Genomic DNA, 22,475 nt, shown 5'->3' on the forward strand with positions numbered 1-22,475 from the left:
TTTTTCCCGTCGAACTTTTCAATGTACCTCGTGTTAATTTCTCCTACCATATTGCTTTTAGACTCAACGGAGTGCCTTCTTCTCGCAATCTCATTTCACTACTAAGACTCGTTTTTCCAGCGCGATCTGCCCACTTACGTGTCTGGGCCCATAACCTGTTGGGTTTAGAAAAATTACTGGCACTAAGCTGTTTTGTTTTTTGACCAAGATATTTTAATAATAGCGAGAGAAAGAAATAATAGAGACGATCGTGACACACAAGTAACAAAAGAGTAACGAATGTAAAAAACGCAAGACGCATACATCTACTACCCGACCTAAAAAAAGAATCTTACATGCGCTACACGCCGATGCTGCCATTTTGTCAAATAAAAATCTAATTTTCCTGCATGTTAGCGCGCGCAATTCAAAGGATCATAAATGATCTTGGTGAGATCGAAGGGAGTTTACTACAACATATCCATTAGAATACGATCAATGACACAATCACATTACTTTACATTAAATTAAATATATTTTTACTCACCGTAAATAAGAAACTGATTTGTCTTTTTTACCACATACAATACAATAAATATTCTTATTGTAATTAATTTTATGCATTACACTTATTACATAAAACTCTCTTTGGACGTGTTTAAATATTTTAATAGTTTAAACCGTTCAATTGTTTATAACATAATCTTTGATAACCTTACTTTTAAGCCTAAATTGGCGCATAAACCGAGCATGCGCATTTTCGAATAGTAAGCCATAAGAGAGAAGTAACTACATTTTTGTTCTCACTTCTTGGCGATATTTTTCTCGGTTGAAAACTAGAGACATTCCTCTTCCATGTCTATATGTTCTATAGTCCGTGCAGATATAATAAATATACACTAAAAAAAGGTATTTTTACATGAAAATTACTTGTTCACAACCAGAAAAAATTTTTTTTCCAGACTTTTAAAAGTAAAAGTACATATTAATAGTAAAATATAATTAAAAGTACTATTTTTATTAAACTAGGACATTTTAACCCGGCGGGGACTAAAGCAAATTGAGCGCAGTTGTTTAGCAAAATGCTTGCAAACTCAATTTTAGGTACAATATTAACTTCAACTTTGTTTAAAATTGATAATTTTGTTAATTAATTGAACCATATCACATTTATGAAAGTGGTTTTTTTTGATAAGTTATTACCATAATTATTTTTGAAGGACACAATTTATTATCGTTTTGCGATTTGTAAGGATGGTTTTCGATGTTTCGTTACTGTTAAGGGTAGTTTCGATTAGAATCTTTTTGCTACAATTTTGCTTTAAAGTTATTCTCGTTTCTTACTTCTCTTTTTTCTTATCTCTACAAGTAGTGATGCATCTAAAAATCAATCCTTTTTTAGCGTTACCCAGAATAAACGACAGGAACATGATAGAATTCTTATCCTATTGGGGTGCTTTTTCAACGTGAGTTTCCTCTCCCAAATCAGGATACTTTTTGACTTATACTTTATGGCGTGCTTTAGTTGGTTCTAAGATTGGTAAACCAAATAAATGACCAATTAGCAGTTCTCTTAAATTAAGGTTTATGTACAATGTATACAAGTTGATTTTTGGTATCGCTCAAATCGCTCCCACTGACGCTTTTACAAAACCCACGGCAACAAAGAGTTAGTTTACTCGATTCAGTTTGATTATAGCAGTACTCGCCGTTTACGGTAAGATAAGTGTAGGGTCATTAATGTGACGCAGATAGGTTTCTACTTCTCGTCGCCGGGCAAGATGAGAAGCTCGGCTTCGGAGGAGGATGCAGGCGGAATTGGAGATAACACTGCTGGCGGCGCTGGTTGCTGGTTTCTACCGAGGACTCGTGTAGCGCCACATTCTTACGTCATCTGGGGCGAGAAATGATCCTTGGAGGCCTAGTGAAACTCGGCGAAGTAAAGTTTCCCAGTCGCGGCTTCTACTTCAATAGTTGTAGATGTGCATGCCGCAGAGGCTTCTTTAATCCGATCTGGTGCAGAATTCCCACGAGCGGACACTGCGAAGAGTATACGCGGATGTCAGTTATCTATGGTGTTCTGGCGGTTTCCAAAGGCGGTTACGGCAGACTGTCCGAGACGATTTCCGGAGTGAGAGCGGTCTTGTTCTTGCGGTGTCCTCTTCTTACCCTCTTTTTCGGCATGCTAAGGGTCCCTTTCTTGAGGCCGTTGGCGCAGTGGTTGCTCGGCAACGGTATGCGGTTCTTTTCTTAAGTGTGCTTCGAGGCAACAGCCCTATCTCGTGGTATTGTTAGTCGTGCGTCTGAGGCAGAGAATAGACTGGTGTAAAAATCTCTTACGATTGCAAGGATCAGAAGTGATAACTCGAACTCGCGCAGTTCGTCTTATATACAAGTCCTTGTTGCATTTAAATATCGCGCGGCTCTTTAAATTTATGCGCCGCTTGTCAGCTGCGGCCTAGCAATGCCCGGAGATTTCGCGCTCGGGGCTTATTGGGTTTTCCGCGCGCACCGGCTTACTTTATTGTCTGGCGAGTTACGGGTTTTGTGGCGCGTTGGTGCGCCGTTCGCTATCGGCCGTTCCGACCGTCACACACTTTAAAGAACTCCACATCAAACCATATGAAATTGGTCTTCGGCGCGATTAATTGAATTTAATATGATGTAGTTTGTGACATCCTGATCAGAAGTTTCATTGGGCCCAAGGTGGATAAATGGATAGTTTTAAAGATACAAAAAATACTAAATCAATATTTATGTCTTATTTGAAAATACTATCATTTAAGCACATCTGTGTTTATAGAATACTGTTGTGCATTTTCTATTTAATTAACCCTATACAATTTAATGGTAATACTTTTAAATATTACCCCTTGCTTCCGACCATCTCCTTTTCACACAACTTTATTAAAGTCAATATGCAAAATTCTAGTTTTTAAGCTTTTGCGTTATTTACTTCTGTAGCAATGAAGGTTTCCGGATGAGAGCCGCGTAGAGAGACAGCGTTGTGCTGACGTTTTGCAAACATTGCAGTTCGCATCATCAGGGCAAAAGCTCCGATACTGTGCTTGCTTGTGGTTTGGTGGTCTTTATATATCTTTTTTTTTTCTTTTCCTCGTTGTGATTGGGGGAGGGGCAGTGTTTGTCGACTAATCATATTGTTGAAATTGATCAGCTGGTCAATTAAAAAAAATTTTTACATTAAATTATAATACATCAAAGACAGAAAAAGCAACTGATAAATAATTTACTTTCAAATAATTTTGCATATTGTAGCAATGGAAGTTTTTGGATAAGAGCCGTGTTGAAAGACAGCGACTTTCATTGATCAGCTGGTCAATTAAACAATATGATTGGTCGACAAACACTGCCCCTCATTTAATCACAACGAAAGAAATGAAAAAAAAAGGTAAATATATAAGGACCACCAAACTACAAGCAAGCTCAGTATCGGAGCTTCTGCCCTAATGATGCAAACTGCAATGTTTGCGAAACGTCGGCACAACGCTGTCTCTCAACGCGCCTTTTATCCGGAAACCTCCATTGCTACAATATGTAAAATTATTTGAAAGTAAATTATTTATTAGTTGCTTTTTCTTTCTTTGATGTATTATGATCTGATGTATTTAAAATAATGAATAAAATGAGTAATACATCCAAGCAGTTAACGTATTTGTAAAACCCCCAAACAAAATACTTTTTATGAAATTACAGAGACAGAGATACAGAGAGACATAAAGACAGAGAGACAAAGAGGGTAATTATGCACTTTAGGGGAGTAAACCCCGAATACATTGACCTTAACATATGTTGTCAAGGTCACCCTCCTGAATGACCTTGAAGAAGTTTTAGCCGTCACTCGTTTTTTATTAAAAAGTTATAAAGAATCAAAGTTTGTAAAATATGAGTGTTATTTGCAGTACAGTGACGGATATAAATGAATAAATGTCTTTTAAAGAAACAAATTGTTGGGATATTGAAATTATTTTGTTATTATATTTGTCTCTTTTATACAGTAATAATATTAACGGGGTTCAAAATTAAAATTTAACATTTTTTTAAAATAAACGCTGTAACTATAGGTACGACTACGTCGACTTCGTCTAAATTCCTACGAATTTGTAAAAAACATTTAATAAATATACACATTTAATATGTAATAATTAGGAGACTTTCGCTTCTGAAGCACAGCGTATAGGTGGTCAGAGTGAACTGTGGAAGTTTAAAGAAGTGATAGTGGAGAGCGCGGAAGGGTTAGGAGAAAGAGAGGATAGGAGGGAGGTGCGAAAAGGGCTGAGGAAAGTGGGTGATTAGGGCGAAGTGGGTGGACAGTGGGAGGGAGTGGTTAAAGGGATAAAAAGAAAATAAGTAGAGTTTGAGGTTAGGAAGACGGTGGATAGGAAAGAGGAGAGTGAAAGGGAGAGAAGGTAAGCAAAGGGAACAGGGAGGAGCGGTTGGAGGAAGGGTAGAATAAAGAGAGATAAGGGGGGAAGGGTGGAAAATAAAAAGGGAGACGATAAAATCTGGTAGAAGAGATAGAGAAGTTAAAGAGGAGAGAAAAGGGAGTAAGAAAAGGAAAGAGAAAGGAAGAGAAAAGGACGGATATTAAGAAGAGGAGACGGATAGAGGAAAACACCGGGAGATAAATAGCAAGGAATAGAACATGAGAATCGGATTAAGGTGAGAAACAAGGAGAAAAACAATACAAAGAGATAGTAGATAAACATGGAAAAGAGACAAGAAGGAAAGAGGAAGGAGGGAAGAGAGAGAAGCGGGAGTGTGATAGGGATGGAGGAGTATTTAAAAAGAAAAAGAGTGGGAGGGGGAGGAGAAAAGGAGGGCGAGATAACGCAGATAAGAATGGAGCTAAAAAAGATAGATGTAAGAAAGGAGGCGGAGGTAAAAGAAGGAATGGAGAGTGAAATATTAAAGTTAGTAACAGAAATGAGAAAGGAGATGAAAAAGGGAATAGAAGAGTTGAAGGATGACAATAGAGAATTGAAAAAGGACCTGGAGACAATGAGAGAGAAGGAAGAGGAGTGGAGGAAGGAGAGGGAGATAATGAGGGGGAAACTAATAGAACTGGAAATAAAAGTGGAGGAAGGAAGAAAGGAAAGTTTGGAGACAAAGAATAAAGTGATAAAGTTAGAGAAAATTATAGATAAAAAGGATAAAAAAAAAAGGAAAAAAAATGTAATTATAAAAGGGATTAGGAATACGAAAAATAAAAAAAATGGAAGGAGAGGTGAAAGAAATATTAAGGAAATTGGAGTTAGATATAGAGGCGGAGGAGATAAAGATGGTAAAGGAGGGAAAAGGGGAGAGGGGTGGGATAGTACTACTAAAAATGAGAAATGAAGAGGATAAAGAGTGTGACGTGGCGGCTTTCGCTGTTTCGTCGCAGCTCTCCGCGGCCGTCACAAAGGCGCAGCGGCGCTGGACGAATCGCGATAGCGAAGAGAGCAAAAAGGATTCGCAGAAATCTCCGGAGGATGTAGCGATATTTTCTCGAGGCGGTAATTAACAATCGCGTTGGTGGATTTTGTTGTTACCGTATGTTGCCGAGATTGCCGACTGTCCTTGCCGCGGGAGGAGCGAGAGGAGCGGACCATAGGCGGAGGCGCAAACTTCCGGAAGAACGGGTGACCGGATACGGGCCCGGGATGGGAGACCACTCATCCCGAGAACCGTGGAGGAGGCTTGTCGCCTACACGTTTCAACGCCGAAAACCACCTGCGGGAGAATTGCTGCGACAACGGACTATCCGAAACCCGCGCCAACCGGCTAGTACCGATAGGGCTCTGTGAGGGCAGCGGCTTCCGCGGGAAATCGGCAACGTAGCGCGGAAAAATCCGCGAGGCGCGAGAGTGGGGATACGCCGGGCCTCATGCCAAAAATTCGCGCGGTCCTCGCTCTCTTCCGTGTAGACCGGCGTAATAGACGGGCGATCAGCGAGAATTAGCGAGCGATAGCGAGAGTGAGCCAAGACGACTGGGGCGAGCGAGAGCGAGAGAGAAAGTGCGAGGGAGAGCGAGGACGTCTCAAGAGGTCAAGACGTGCTTATTCGGTGAGATCTTCCACCCGCATTGCGGAATTATTGTATTGTACAGCTCTTCGCCTCCCAGGGAGACCGACGCGGATTTGGACGATACTCGGTCACGTAAAACGGGCATGCGGGCCCGTTAGATTATTTTGGTGAACCCTTGTCGCGAGACAAGGACGTAACGTTAGCGAGTGGCAGCCGACAGGCGTCTAAAGGCCGGTGGTTGGGCCCCGCGAGACACACCGGGACGGTTTGTTTGCGTTGGTTAATTCGATTATTTGTGAAGCTGTCGTACGTCGCGTCCGCACGGACAGCCCTCGGCAGCGGCCGAGGTCGGAAAAGAAATCACGCGATCTCGTTTGCGACAGGCGATCTTTCGCGTGAATTCTTGTGTGTCGTTGCGTCCCGCGAAAACACGCCACGTGTACGGGAGGCGCGTGACCGGCACCAAAACAGTCAGGGCCGGCGTGAGAGCTACGGGAGATACTCGTGACGATCTAATAGCGATTCAAAACACAAGCCACGATCTAGGGGATTGCGCGAAGATCGAGCCCGCTCACGATTACGGAAATGGTTATTTTTCTTGTTACTCGTCGTAATTGTCTCGTTCCGTTGCATATTAATAAACGAACTGCAAATTGTACTCGCCCTGTTCGCGCATTTATCATTTGGTGTTATCGTTTCCGCCGATCCGAGAAATTCCATCTGTGATACCCCGCCCCTCTCCGTTCGGATGAGCTAGCCCCCGCGCGCGACGGCCGTTGGAGTTTATAGGAGATCATTAAGAGGAGATATCCTCTGTGAATCGAATCGGCACGGCTGGGCCCGTGCCTGGCGCCCAAAACTAGTTCGTCACCAGATTGTGCCGTCCCGCGCCGGGATACTGCTGAGGAACCACGACCCCTCCTACCTCCCTATCCTTCGTGTCACGACGGTGCACGGATTTTTCGTCCGTGCACGGCCGTCCCTTTTTGCTCGCGACTCTTTCCCTCACGGACGAGAAAAGTTAGCGTGACAAGAGAGAACAATGAAAAAGAAAGAGAATCTAAAAGGGACAAAGATTTGGATGCAGGAGGATAGATCCTGGGAGAAAAGAAAAATAGAGAGAAATATGAGAGAGATAGCAAGAATAGAAAGAGAGAAGGGAAGGAAGGTATGGGTAAGTGGAATAAAAATAAACATTGAAGGAAAGTGGTGGTGGTGGAACCAGTATAAGGAAGACCTGGTGGACGGAAGAGGAGATAGAAGGAAGAAGGACGCTCAGGGGAAAGGGGAGGAAAGGAAAGAAGGAAGAATTACATAGAAAAAGAGAAGGAAGGCAATAGTGGAGAAGGCGAAGAGGTAAAAAAGGGGGAGGGGGAGCAGGAGAGGAGGAAAGAGAGGGAGAGAGAGGGTAGAGATGCAGAGGAGAGAGAGGAGGAAGGGTGGAAAAAGGAAAACCGTAAAAGACTGAAAATTGCCTTTTGGAATGTAGCGGGACTAGGAAATAAAGACAAGGATTTCTGGGAGAGACTGAACGAGTGGGACGTGATGTTCCTGTTGGAGACATGGGTGGAGGAAAAGAGATGGAAAGGGATAGAGAAGAGATTACCAAAAGGATATGTATGGAGGCAACAATGGGGTTGGAAGGAGCACGCCGGAATACATGGTGCTGGAGGAGACACAAGGAATAAAATTGAGGACGAAAATGAGAAGGAGGGCGTGGGGATTTGAGAGAAGATTGGAGGAAGGGAAGGGAAGCGGTCTGGCGAGAAAATGCTGGGAGGAGATCAAAGAAAGGGAAGAAAAGGGGAAAGCGGAATCGGGATGGGAGAGAGAAAGAAGATTATTCTATGAAGAAAAAGAAAGGAACAGTATAGAAAGGGGGGAGACACTGGGAGAGACAACGGACTGGATATTGGAGATGGAAAGAAGGGACAGGGAAGAACAGAGGAGAGAAAGAGAGGAGAGAATAGAAAAATCCAATTATAATAAATGGTATGAGAGGGTAAAAGCGCAAGGAGTACCGGGATACTTAAAAAAGGGATGGAAAGAGAAGAGGTGGAGGAGAGTGGCGAGGTTCAGATTGGGAGAAGAGATGAGGGGGAATAAATATTGGGAGAAAGAAGAGAGAAGGAAGTGCAGGGTATGCGGAAGGGTGGAAAAGTTTTGGGAGCATGTTTGGGAAGAATGTGGAAGCTGGGGAGCGGAAGGGACATGGGGGGATTGGGCGAAAAGGGTGATAGACGGAGAAGAGGAGGGCGAGATATGGCTAAAAAAGATTCAAGAATTCAGGGGAGAAGTGATAGAAGAGGAGAGGATAAGGGAGGAGGGTAGAGAGGAGGCGGTAAGGGGGGGAAGAGATGGAGTTGGGGGAGGGGGTTGGAGGAGGAAGAGAGGAGGGGGAGGTATGAGTAGAAAAGGGTTGGAGCAGGAGAGAATATAATTGGAAAGAATGTGATAAAACGAGAGTGCTTCGGAAGCCGGGGTCCGGGAGAAGGAGAGAGTGAGCGAGATAGAATAGGAGATCATAGTTATAAAGCGTTATGCGAGGGGTGAGGGTGCGGGGGAGTATGCGGGGGGAGGACGAAGACGTTGAAAGGGGGAGCGAGGAGTGAGTGTGAGAATTGCAAGAGCGGAGGGATGATTGTGAGAGACGAAGCGATGTATGCGTGTGTGAGAGGAAAGGAAGAATTGTAAAGTTGTAACCCGAAAGGGAATTCAATAAAATTATCTAATATGTAATAATTATAAAAAATGAAAACTTATTTCGTGGTTTAACTAACGGAACCTTAATTTTACATCGAGCTTTCTATCAGTGGTATATCATTCATTTAATGAAAAACTTAATATATCATGTAAAAAATCTTCGGATATTACATTTAAATATGCAAAATAAATAATTATCATGCGATTGTGGTGATTGAAATTCTTTTTCTAAAACATTGCTTGAATACATTTTGGCCAGGTTTTTGCTTCACCAACAACGTCTTGAACTGCAAGCCAGAAATTACTATTTATTTGTTCTATAGTATACGACATATTAATTTTCACTTGACACACAATCGACGTTAATAGCGTGAAATTATATCGATAACTGTATAATTCCAACTGGGAAAGTATAAACACAGAAGTGAGAGTATTATTTATGATTCTTCGTGTTTATATCTGGGTAGGTCTGCTTCAGTTGCAAATGGTTATTCAAACTGGTGATGCCAATATTCATTCGCTATGTTGTTCCACGAGTTTATTCATTTAACGCATAACTATAAAGACCTAATTACATTTTTGGCAGAAAAAAAAGTTATTTGTGGTCAAATAACATGTTTTTGATGTAACAAAACTGTTCATTTAAACACGGAGCAATATTCATTAATAATTTATTGTACAAATAGTTATTATAAACAAATACGTGGCAGAAAACAAATGAGACAAGTGTGCAATTTTAAAACCAGTTCATTAAAAAATACATTGTTTGAAAGAGCTACCCTGGATATTGAAACAATTTGTCGTTTAATTTCTAATTTTCTTTTACTTCAATCGTCACGACAATTATTTTTGCAAGAAGAGTTATCAATTTTATCTCATACAGCAGTTGATTGGATAAATTTTTATCGAGTAGCACGTTTTTTTATTATTTCTACATTGAATCTATCTTTATAATGGACATTTAAAATAGTAAATAAATTTGTACTTTTATATAGCTTTTGGCACAATGGCTATCACGCACAGAAGAGCAAATTGGTGATCCAAATGTTATTGTAGAAATTGATGAGGCTAAATTTGGAAGCCGCAAGTATCACCGTAGACGTCTTATTTCTGATCAATGGCTGTTTGTAGTAATTGAACGAAGTAGTGGAAAGTTTTTTGTTCCTGTAGAAAAGCGTTCATCTAAAGTGTTAATTCCGGCCTTACGTCGTTTTATTGCACCGGGTAGTATTATTTATAATGACTGCTGGAGAGCATACAGCAACTTAAAGGATTACAACTATGAACATTTTGTTGAGAATCATAGTGAAAATTTTGTAGATCCTAATACAGGCGCTCACACTCAAAACATTGAACGTTTATGAAATGATATTCGGCATAGAGTACCGAAATATGGAACTTGCAAATGTTATTACGTACATTATTTAGCAGAATTTATGTGTATCGCGTAAATATGTGTATCGCGAACGAATATGCAAATTCCTTGAAATAATGGTAACGTTATATCCTCTGTCGAAAAGTACTTTATCTAATGAGCCTGCAATAAACTAAAAATAACTGGTATATTTTTCTACTGTTTAAACTAATAACAATTTGCTTCTTTAAATAACGAAATAATAACAAAATAACTTCAATATTCAACAATTTGCTTCTTTAAAAAACATTTATTTATTTATACCCGTCACTTATACCCGTCACTGTACTGCAAATAACACTCATATTTTACAAACTTTGATTGTTTATAACTTTTTACTAAAAAAACGAGTGACGGCTAAAACTTCTTCAAGATCACTCAGAAGAGTGACCTTGACAACATATGTCAAGGTCAAGGTAATTGGGGCTTTCTTCCCTAAAGTGCATAATTACCACAAAGATACAGAGAGACAGAGAGAAAAAAAGAAACAGAGAGACAGAGAGAGACAGAGAAATAGAGAGGAACAGAGAGACAGAGAGAGAGATAAATAATTTGTCTTAAAATTATACGGATTAGCGAAGTTTATTTAAGTTGGTTTTCGGTGTTAAATTTAATATTGGGGAAACAAGGTATTGTAGTGATTTATTTTAAAAACTACAAAATAAGTAGTATCAGTACAAAATTACTTTTCTCACAAAAGAAAATTTAAAAAATCGTTAACTGCACCCTCACTGGACAAGTTGGCATTCTATAAACGTTCTAAAAGAAAACTTTTCTCTACATAAATAGTGGTATCAAATAAAATGCGCCAACTGTAAACAATCTGTACAAAAGTATTTTTGTAAACATATAATAAACTCTTCTGTTCAAGAAAAGTGGTGTTTAATAATTGCGGCAACTTTAAAAAATCCGTATAAAAGTATAAAAAATAAAATAAAAACTAGACGTTGCAAAATCAAATCTTTAAACCATTTTCTTTTTGTTGTAACCCGATACGTCACGCAGGTGATTGCCACACCGCGTGCGCAAATTTTTATAAAAGATTCAGCAAATTGTCAAACCGTTAGAATCTGCTGAGCCTACGATGCAGTCTCGTCAACATTTACGACATCGCGCATTATCAGCAGAAGGCAGTAGGGCATTCGGCCACTTCCTTCTGCAATTTCACTGACGAGACTGAAGTAAATAATATAAAATGCACGAGCTCCAAAGCTTGTGCAAGTCAGTGAGTTACGAGTTAGCGACCCGTAACTCGAACCAACAACAATTATTATACTCGCGACACGAGGAGAGAATAAAGGAACCACGACTATTTATAACAAAAGAAGTTTATTTATCACTGTTCCGGCGAGTTTAAAAGACGATAAAAATGTTGTGAAGATGCCAAAAAAGTTGTACAAAGCGTTCTTACAGATTCACAATTTAACTCTTTATTTACCAGGCGCAAAGCGCCGTACACAAATCGCGAGTGCTAGCGAAGCGTCGCGGTATTACGCGGTCAAAACCTGCGGTTTGCAAGGAGTATCGCGAGCGAAAAGACCGCGGTAGTCAAGGGCGATCTTAACTCTGGAAACGAGAAACTATTCGTAATGTATATTTGTAATGAAAATTGAAAAAGACGCAAAGTGCTTTCGTGCGAAGCTTGTTAGCGACTGACCGGAGGCTGCAGGCCAATCGCAAGCGTTGCAAATAATGCCTGCGTGAGGCGAGCCGACAATGAGCGAGGCACAACTCCGCTACGCTACTCGGCTGCTTTGGCCACGGTCCTCCCTCCCGCAGCCGTACAAACCCATACCACCACAATTCACTATTCTTTAATTCGTCCACCGTTGCTCCTTTGGACAAGATGTTCGCCGAGTTCATCGTCATTGAAACATGCATCCAAGCCTCTCGAAGACCAAGCGCGGGTATTTCTGATATTCTGTTGTCTACAAATGTCTTTAAGTTACTGGGGTACATCCTGATCGAGCCAATAACAATCGTCGAATCGCTCCACAAATAAACTCCCTTTCTTCGATCTTTCATTGCTTCTTTTACTATCTTGTAGAGCCGTGCGAGAAGCAATTCTAACTTGGTGATAGTTATTTTTCTCAAAGGTGCTACCCGCCTCTTTGCACAAAATCAAGCGGCTGTAACGTTTTTTATTTGCACTCTGAGTGACCGTATAAATACATGCTCCGTAAGCCTTTTCCGAAGCATCACTAAATCCGTGAATTGTTACTCTTGTAGAATTTTCCTTTTTTATACAACGTGATATGCGAAACTCATTCAACCGTCTCCATCCTGCTCGGTATTTTTCCCATCACTGTCGAAGCTCCAGTTGCAATTCTTCGTCCCACTCTAGTTTTAACATCCTCAGTTGCTGCATCACAATCTTGGCCACAATCAAAATCGGTGCGATCAGGCCCAACGGGTCGAAGATCTGCGCTATTTTCGAGAGTACAACTTTCTTCGTTATACGTCCCTCTTTTACGGCTATCTTCGCGTTGTACTGTAAAATATCTTTTTTATGATTCCACAGGACTCCCAATGTTTTCATCGACGCCTCTTTATTCAATATCAACGTATCATCCGGTCTGCTCTCCTCATTCAACTTCTGGAAACTCTTGTATCGTTTGATCTCTACTTTCGCATGTGAAACTTGTTCTTTGCTAAGACAGTCACCAATTGTCTCTGCAATTTGATCGTTTCCGATACCATGTCCACTTCGGTCAATACGTTATCCATATAAAAATCCGCCAATAGAGCCTGCTTTGCCAACGGGAATCTGTCACCTTCCTCCTCAGTTAATTGCCTTAAACAATGCATTGCCAAAAACGACGCACAAGCAGTACCGTATGTAACAGTGTTCAACGTAAAAGCTTTCAATGGTTCTTCTTCAGTCTTTCTCCATAGTATTTGCTGCAATCGACGGTCCTCTTCTGCCACCCAGATCTGTCTAAACATTATGGCTATATCTCCCGTAAATATATGTTTATGCGTCCGAAATCTTATCAAGATATGCATCAAGTTACTTTGTAGATTAAGTTCTGGGTAAAACATGCCATTTAAGGATTTATCATTTTTTGTCTTTGCCGATGCATCAAAGACTACTCTGAGCTTGGTTGTAAGACTATCTGGTCGAATAACTGGCTGGTGCGGTAAAAAACATTCCACCCTGTCCTTCACTTCCTCCGCAATCGGCGCTTGACTCTTATGCTCTAATCTCTTATAATCTTCCATAAATAGAGCATATTCTGGTTTCAATAACGGCCACCTCTTGAACCGTCACTCCAATGCCGTGAATCTCCTCAGTGCTTGTGGCTTTGATTCTCCTATAGCAACATCTTTATTTTTAGGCAGACGCACAATAAATCGTCCGCTTTCGTCTCACGCAACTGTTTTCTTGAAGTATTTTTCGTAATATTCTTTCTGTACGCTGAGTTTTCTGTCTTCTATCAACTCTTTTTGCTTCCAAAACCTTTCGATTTATTTGTCTAAATTTTGATAAATTGCTAACAGGACTGTCGTCTTTCTTCTGTTCTGCTCCGCTTTCATGCTGATGAGTTTTTGTTCTATCACTCATCCGAGCTGTTTTTTACCAGGTAGGACGTCCGCGTCCTTCTCTGATTTGATCTACGCACAACAATTCCCAGAAAAGACCCGCTCCAATCAAAAGGTCTATTTTGCCAGACTTGTCAAATTTAGGATCGGCCAGTTTGCAATCCTTTGGAACGCTAAAAAGTTTTCTGTTAATTCGAACCTGTGATAGCCGCTTCGTTATCTATGGAAGTACAAAACAATCAAGTTCCGCCTTGAAACTGAAATAAAGATTCTCTATGAAGACTTTGGCGGATCGCTCCACCTCTGTTCCCTTGCACGTAATGCCATTGATTAATGCTGATTCACTCTTGCTGGGTAAACGTAACTGTCGAACGACTTCTTCCGTTACGAAATGTGACTGAGAACCAGGATTCAACAAGGCCCTATATGCGTGTTTTTTGTCACTTGAATCTCGCACATATACGCGTGCGGTCGACAAAATAATCTGTAATCCCGATCTCCGATTATCTTCGCCGGCCGTCAATTCCATATGCTGCTGCGGGTCGAGTTCTGTACTCCTAAAGCAATGCATCGACACCAATGCGTCCAATGCTTCTCGTGGCTTTAATGCCTTGTCCCGAATTTCTCTAACCGACGGCTCCTGTGGCTCCTTGTGTAAGAGCGTGTTATGCGCTCTTACGCACTTGCGACATTTCGATGCTTTACAATTCCTCAAAAAATGTCATGTTCTCAAGTAATTGAGACATAATTTATTGAGACAAATTTATATATATTTTTTTCGTAATCGCAATATATTCTGCTATATTTAATTTTAAGAATTCCGCACAACTGTATAAATAATAAAAGTCTTTACACACGGCGCATACCTGTGCGGTCGTTGCTAGCGTTACACGCTTATCTCCCTTTCTCACTTAACTTCTTAAAGACATTTCTTTCTTCGGCTTTCCTTGTTCCAACATTTCAAGCGTTTGACATTTCTCCTTCAAAAAATTAAAAAATTCTTCCAATTTGAGCATATCGTCCGTTCTCCGCTGTCCAATTTCTTCCTCCTATTTTCGTTGCGAATAATAGTCCAGTTTGCTCCGCGCTACATGTATAAGAAGCGTGTCCCAACTGTCGACCAAATCGCCTAAAACTTTTAAGACCTTAACGTGCGTTTGTATGTGCATAATAAATTGTCTTAGCGATACATGCTTATCTTTCGTAATCACCGATAATTCTAATGATTTTGAGACATGACTATTGATTATAAGCTTCTTATTTTCATAATGTCTTTGTAACAGTTCCCATGCTACCGTATAGTTATTAGCGGACGTATTTAAACCGCTTACTACTTGTAACGCCTCGTCCTTCAAAAGGCTCCGTAAATATTAGAATTTTTGTTCGTTAAATTCGTATTTTTATGTATTAACGTTAGAAATACGTCTTTAAATAGCATCCACTGCTCGTATTCTCCGGCGAACGTAGGTAAGGTCAATATCGGCAATTTAACATTCTCTTTGTTGTTAAATGATTTTCGATCTCTATTTTCCTGCGGATTTCGCGTAACGCTGGCTGCCACCAATGTCGTCGAAATGATCGAATGTGCTTTATCTAATACCTTAAAATAATTATCTTCGAACGCCGTTCTTTCTTTTTTCTCTTCTCTCGAGATCTACTATATTTGTTTTTCATCCTTAGCTTTTAATATTTTTATCTCTGTTTGATTGCTATCGAAAACTTTCCACAATTTCTTTAACCTTTCTATTCGTGCTTGTACCTGTTGTATCGTAATATCGTCTGCCTCCGAGTTTAAGATGTTACAGATACGTGTTTTCTGGCCTTTAATCTGAGTGCGTGCAGTAACTTTTTCAATTCTGCCATTTGGCCTCTACGGCTTTTCTCGATACATGTAACTATCCTTTTGCTACCGGCTTATCTTTGCGTCCACGTGCTCACCACGTGTCCTCGTGCTTGCTTCGTGTTCTGATGACTATTTTCTCGATTCTCGTATTCGCTCGAAACCCCACGTTGTTGCGCCAATTTTATGTTCTTGTATGGGATAAAGTGGATCGAGAGAACGTAGAATCAGGTCTAATCTCAAACTTTTGATTTATTCACTTGGCTAACACGCTTTGGTGTTACAAAGCTTTCTTTCGTTTTTCAGTGCGCACTAAGCCGTCTACTGAACTCACGACTCTACATCACGCCTCTCGTCGGGCAAAACGACAAGTTATTCTAAGGACGGCGCGCTCTTTAAACATACAGACTTAATAATAATGAGAATATCTAATACGCGCTTCAACAGATTATAACTAAAAAAAAGTATAAAAAATAATTAAAAAATGATCTGTTGTTTAAAGATTAACAAAAACAAACAACAAATTTAATTGTTGCTTGTAAATTAACAATTATTATTAAATTTTTATAATAAAAAACGTTTCAAAAATTAAATATTATAATAATTAACAAAACATATGAGAAAGAATTATAATATTTTAAAAAATTATAAGATAACGGTATATTTTTAATAAGATAAAAGAGTAAAATATTTTTAATTAATAATTTTCTTAATTATATGTAATATTGTAACCAATTGTTTATAGGTAATAATAAAAGTTTGTAATGAAAACGATCCTTTGAATACTCCGTTACTTGCATATCCACGGTATTATTGTTTAGAGTATAAATCCTACATAATTTTGGGTGGACTTGGAGGTTTTGGTTTAGAACTAGCAGATTGGTTGGTATTCCGAGGTGCAAAAAATTTAATATTAACATCAAGAATTGGAATTAAAACTGGTTATCAGCAATCTAGAGTAAACTTGTGGCAATCTTATGGTGTTGATGTACATGTTGTTACAGTTGATGATAATATAAAATATAAAGATTGTGAAACTATATTGAAGATTGCTGAAAATAAAGGTCCGGTAGATGCTATATTTAATCTTGCAGTTGTCTTAAAAGACAACATATTTTTAAACCAAACACTGCAAACATTTGAAGATTTATTTAAATCAAAAGTGTGGCTAACAAAACAAATGGATGAATTGTCAAGAACGATATGTCCACAACTTCGACATTTTGTTGTTTTTTCCTCTGTCTCATGTGGAAGAGGAAATGCTGGCCAGACAAATTATGGGATGGCTAATTCCGTAATGGAAAGAATCTGCGAGAAAAGAATAAAAGAAGGATTTCACGCCTTAGCAATACAATGGGGTGCTATTGGTGATGTTGGACTAGTCGCTGATATGCAAGAAGAAAATAAAGAACTGATTATAGGAGGTACATTGCAACAACGAATACTTTCTTGTTTGGATACATTAGAAATATTTTTGCTACAAGAAAGAACTATTGTAAGCAGTATGGTTGTTGCTGAAAAAGCAAAAGTAGGTGGATCAATGAATATTTTTGAAACTGTTGCTCACATCATGGGTACGTAATATTATAAACAAATAAAAAAAGATTTACATTTGTAATTACTATTACAAAATAACCATTAATATACAAGGTGTTTATGACAAAATGCAATTTTCTAAAACTGAGGATACATAATAAGGCAAAAAATAATATTTTATTTTACAAAAGTAGAAGGGCCAATAAAGCCGATTTTTGAACCAAAATGTCGCACTTTCTTTGTAAAAAATTTGTATAGTTGAGATTTAGAGTTTTCCAAAATGCCCTAGAAAGTTTCATCACATAGGGAAAAACTAAAGTTACGGGGCTTTAAAATTTAGAAAATGAAAACCACAAAATTGCCAAAAAAATTAAAAAAAAAAAACTAAAATTAAAAAAAAATTATTTTTATTGCATTTTTAAACATATTTGTACATGATTATATAAAAATATGCACACATATTCTTTATTTTATCCTTCTCAACTTACATATGTGCTTTGGAACGTTAATGACAGAATAATATTTTTTGTTACTTTTATAAACTAAAAAATCAGATTAATTGGTTTACCTCTTTTATAATAATTATTAAGTAATACAGTGCCAGATACATTAATAAGACGTTTGATATATTTGTATATTTCTTATAAAGTATTAAGATATATATACAGCTTTGGTCAAAAGTATTTGCCACTTAAGTAAAACTTTATTTACATTGAATTTGAAATAATTTTTAATTATTAAAGTGTATAAAAATGAGATAAACTATTTTACACAGCGAGGGTGACAAGCGCGATCGTGGTCGGATCGTTCAAAACGAAAGGATGGTTGTAATACCTTCGTGATTTGAGAAAAAAAATCACGCGGAGTGTGAATGATAACGCACGTGTTTGTACACAAATGAGTCAAACCGATGAGATAGATTACTGAGAAAAAGCACACTGCACTCTTGTTGCACACGAGATAAACTCTGAACTGTAATTGAGTAAGGAATACGCGAACCGGCAACGCTTTCGAGAATCGGAAGCGATAATTGAACGCCGAATCGATATTGATTCGGAACGATCGGCCACGAGGTGTTGCCCCGCAGCGGTTCCATTTTAAATCTTTACGTAATCTTCAAAACATGAAGTTTTACTCAGATGGCAAACACTTTTGGCCATGACTGTATATTTTACACACCCTATGTATCTAATAAGATATATTCATTAAAGTATGTGTACAAAATTGTAAGTTTGTATTTTATACACAAAAAGAATTAGAAAGAAAAGTGTAAAGATAAGTTAACATTGCTTAGTCAAAAAAATAGGGATTATTAAAAAAAGAAACATATATTTGAACAAAAATATTTTTAATTTGTGATTTACAGTGGCGATTGCCGTGCCGTTACTCGAGCTGGTGGCCGCTTATTGTACTAGTAATCGCCACAAGTTAGTTTAGAACATACAGGGTGATTCAAAACAAGTATACAGTCTTTGAAGGTACGTATTCTAAAAAAAATTCTAAGACGATTTTTCCTTTTGCAAAAATTTATCTGAAGCCTAGTTTCCGAGTAAATAAATAAAATATTTAGCGTTTCACCGATCGAATACATGTGATAGCCAGAGATGTCTCAATTATAGCGAGCGAGCAATCGGCAATTCGCGATCGGCAATTCGCGATCCGCGATATTATCACGTAGACGTGCCCGGATTTGTTTTAACGTGCCCGGATTTGTTTTCACGTGTTTAGACTTGTTTCTACCAGTCTGAAAATATTATTATGCCAAATTATACCCTAATCGAGAAAGGCATCCGCATCCTGGCGTTATTCTTTGGGCAGCTTGCGTAAGGATAAACGATGGCCACTTCGAATATTTCTTATAAAGCAGAAAAAGGCAAATTTGCCCTTTTAAGGGCAACCAAATATTTCGTACGATTAACATCTGCTTTAATTCATTATTTAACAATTTTCCGTTTTACTACCGACTTTTACGCAATAAATCAGATTACGATTTAACGACTAATACGTACTTAACCTTTGTGTCATCGAGCAATTTTCATGTCGGATTATGTGCGCGAATTAAATAAATAATATTTTCAGACTGGTAGAAACAAGTCCGAACACGTTAAAACAAATCCGGGCTTGTCTACGCGATAATATAGCGGATCGCGAATTGCCGATCGCTCGCTCGCTGTAATTGAGACGTCCCTGGCTACCACATGTATTTGATCGGTGAAACGCTAAATATTTTATTTATTTACTCCGAAACTAGGCTTCAGATAAATTTTTGCAAAAGGAAAAATCGCCTTAGAATTTTTTCTAGAATACGTACCTTCAGGGACTATATACTTGTTTTGAATCACCCTGTATATTTGATCCATCGTCTCCATTCTTTTTGTGGCCTGAGGCCACAAAGACATGAACTTCAGACCCCGCGCCGCGACCACCACCGATCGCCCAAAAATGTGCGCGGTCACCGACCATTTTTCGATTTACGCAGGCTGACCATCCGCCCGCGGCGTGTAGCGCGGATCGCCGTAGCCGGTAACACGGGCCGACCATCCGCCCGTGCCGCGCACCGCCACAGACCACTCGGAAAAGGGTTTTCCCCACTCTCGAGCCAACGGGTATATAAGCCGGTCCGAACGCGAAAGAAGTACCTTTTCCTCACTAGAGCAACTCCAGCAACCGTCCCATCAGGACTTGGGCGCTTCCAAGCTTTCCTCGACTGGGCTCACCCGGCTCTCGAAACCGACACTGCTACCGCTAGACTATAGCTACCTCGGGCGCTCCCGAGCCTTCCCTTAACCGAGCTCTCCCGGTCTTCGACACCGCTACCGCTAGACCTCGGGCGCTCCCGAGCCTTCCTTTGACCGGGCGCTCCCGGCTTTCTCGATACCGTTGTCTCCACGACTCGGGCGCTCCCGAGTCTCTCTCGACCGGGCTCACCCGGCCTCCCAACGCCGACTCGCGACCGCGGAACTCTGTGCGTGCGACACGGCCTGGACGGCCATCTCCTGTACACTGCATTATCGACCCGCGACCGAGAATCTCTGAACGTGCGGTCGGCCTTTAAGACCCGTTTTGTATTCAACGATAAGTAATTATTTCACCGGCCCGGCCTGGTCGGTCCAACTACCCACAGCGCGGGTTTTTGTTGTAAACCAGTTTTCAAACCATTATGTTAATTAGATCTTATGTTCTTTTTCTTTTGTAAATATTCTGATTGATTTTTGTTATCTTCTTTGATATAATAAATTACTTTTATTTTACGTTCACTCACGTCTCGGTCATTCTATTCGTACCCTGGATTCCGGCGAGCTTATCGCGAGGGTAATACGAATGTTACATTTTCCTAAAGTATGTTTGACTTGGTGGCATAATCCCCTTTATCTCCACTTCCTTCTTTAATCTTTCCATTAGTACTCCCGCTTATACTTTGTATGCCGTCTGCGTCAGGGCGACCTTTTTGTAATTCTTCGTTTTTTCTTTTTTAGTTCTTCATTATTGAGACTATGTTCTATTTTTTCCATTTTCTCGGAAACCCCTCTCTCTTCCATACCTTGTTAATATACTTCTGTATAAAAATGAGTTCTCAATGTATAAAAATGAGTATTACAAAATGAGATTTTACAATTAACGCCGCGGGGATGTTACGCAATCGTGGCTGGTTTATTTAACGCAAAAAGGCGGGTGTTAGTCCTTCGAATATGCGAGTTACGCGGAGACACGCGTTGAGCACGTGGTCGGTAGATGAGATCCGCACAGAATCTATAAATGAGTTTCACGCTTGAGTTAGTCTTTAAATTGATATCTGTCTGTTTAACTGTTCTTGAGAACTCGCACTGAGTTTAAACAATGAGTCACAATTATATTAATCGTGAGTTCACACGCTGCGAGATGTGATGAGCTACTGAGCACGAGGTTCAACACGCCTCGTGCTGCAGGGTGATGTCTTCCAGAAGATTCTTGGCGTGTTGCACACTGCGAAGATGATCTGGATGAGTTGTACTGGAGACAAGGCGATGAGTTGAACGATGAATTGAACGATGAGTAAGAATTCTGAGAGAAGCACACTGCACGTTGTTGCACACGAGATGATGCTTGGCACGGCTGAGTGAACACTGATAAGCCTCGAGCCGGCAACGCCTTTGAGAATCGGAGGCAATTATCGAACGACGGATCGATATCGATCCGTCGCCGGCGATCGGCTACGAGGTGCTGCCCCCGCGGCGGTGACATGATTAATTACTAAATTGAATCTTTTAACACTTACTGAACTAAAACATTAAAAAACCATAATCATTTTCATCAATCGTCTTCTAACTTTCTCATCTTTATGCCCCATACCTCTTTTATGACTGCCGCTGCCTTTTTTTATTTTCTCTCTCAATCTTGTTCCTTTTGGCCACCGTTTCTTCTTAACATGTATTCTAAATACTTATATACATCCACTTTTTTCACTTTCTTCTTTTTCCATCTCTACTGTATCTTTTTTATTCTTCTTCTTCCTTTTCTACATCTCATTATTTTAGTTTTTTCACATTTAACTTTAATTCATTTTTTTCCAGATATTGTTCCAGCTCACAATCACCATCATTGTCTTCATCTTTCCTTCTTCTTCAATCAAGAGTACAGTATCATTTGCATACTTAACGTATATATCTTATCTGTCTTTATTTTTATACCTTTTCACCTTTCTTTTTTTATAGTCTCCTCTAGGTCGGAAATCATGATATTAAATAGAATTGGACTTAGTGGGCATTCTTGCTTCACTCCTCTATTTGTTCAGAATTCCATACACTTTTCTTCTGCTATTCTTATCCTGTATTTTGTTACTTTTATAAACTTTTTACATCTCTCTATCTCTTTTTCACACCTAGCTTTTCCATGCATTCCATTAAAGATTCTCAGTTTACCGTATACCAAAAGTCGCTTTAAATTCCACAAACAATAATAACAGTTTTTCCCTCTTTTCGGTAATCTGTTCATTAAATAGTTAAACGTGTACGATTGTAGACAAAAAGGTTGCAACACATCAAGTTAGGAACACGATTTTAGATAGAAGTTAAAGAAAATGAGTTATTTCTTGCGCTCGTGCGCAATAGATAAATTAAATGCTGCGAATTTTGCATGTACAAGGTGTAGTATGAATTTAAACATAAAAATTATCACAAAAAACGAAAGAAATAACATTAACATTTTTTTTGTCAAACAGTTAATATTTTTTTTTACACAGAGATGCAGAGTTTTATTTTGTCATCTGCGACGTATGGTGCGCGCCGAATAATAAATCCAAACTTATAATTAATAAAATAATAAATCTAATTTTGCAATTAACAAGTCTATTTTACGTGTTGTAACCCGCCAGCGCACGCTGGTCATTGACCACCGCGTGCGCTACATTTTTTATACAACTCAGCAGATTGCCAAACCGTTGGAATCTGCTGAGC

At 39.4% G+C, this 22,475-nt stretch overlaps 1 protein-coding gene across 3 annotated transcripts in view; it reads left to right on the forward strand.

The window, feature by feature from the left end:
- The window catches only part of LOC139111866 (fatty acid synthase-like), a 297,920-nt gene that overhangs the window by 220,256 nt on the left and 55,189 nt on the right, over nt 1–22,475 (forward strand). For all 3 annotated transcript variants that reach the window (XM_070672437.1, XM_070672436.1, XM_070672435.1), the window contains one exon: nt 16,253–17,081. In XM_070672437.1, coding sequence (XP_070528538.1) covers nt 16,253–17,081 — 829 coding nt within the window. The remainder of the gene's footprint in view (nt 1–16,252; nt 17,082–22,475) is intronic.

Source organism: Cardiocondyla obscurior, linkage group LG25 (assembly GCF_019399895.1).
Source record: "Cardiocondyla obscurior isolate alpha-2009 linkage group LG25, Cobs3.1, whole genome shotgun sequence".
Classification (NCBI taxonomy): Eukaryota; Metazoa; Arthropoda; class Insecta; order Hymenoptera; family Formicidae; genus Cardiocondyla; species Cardiocondyla obscurior.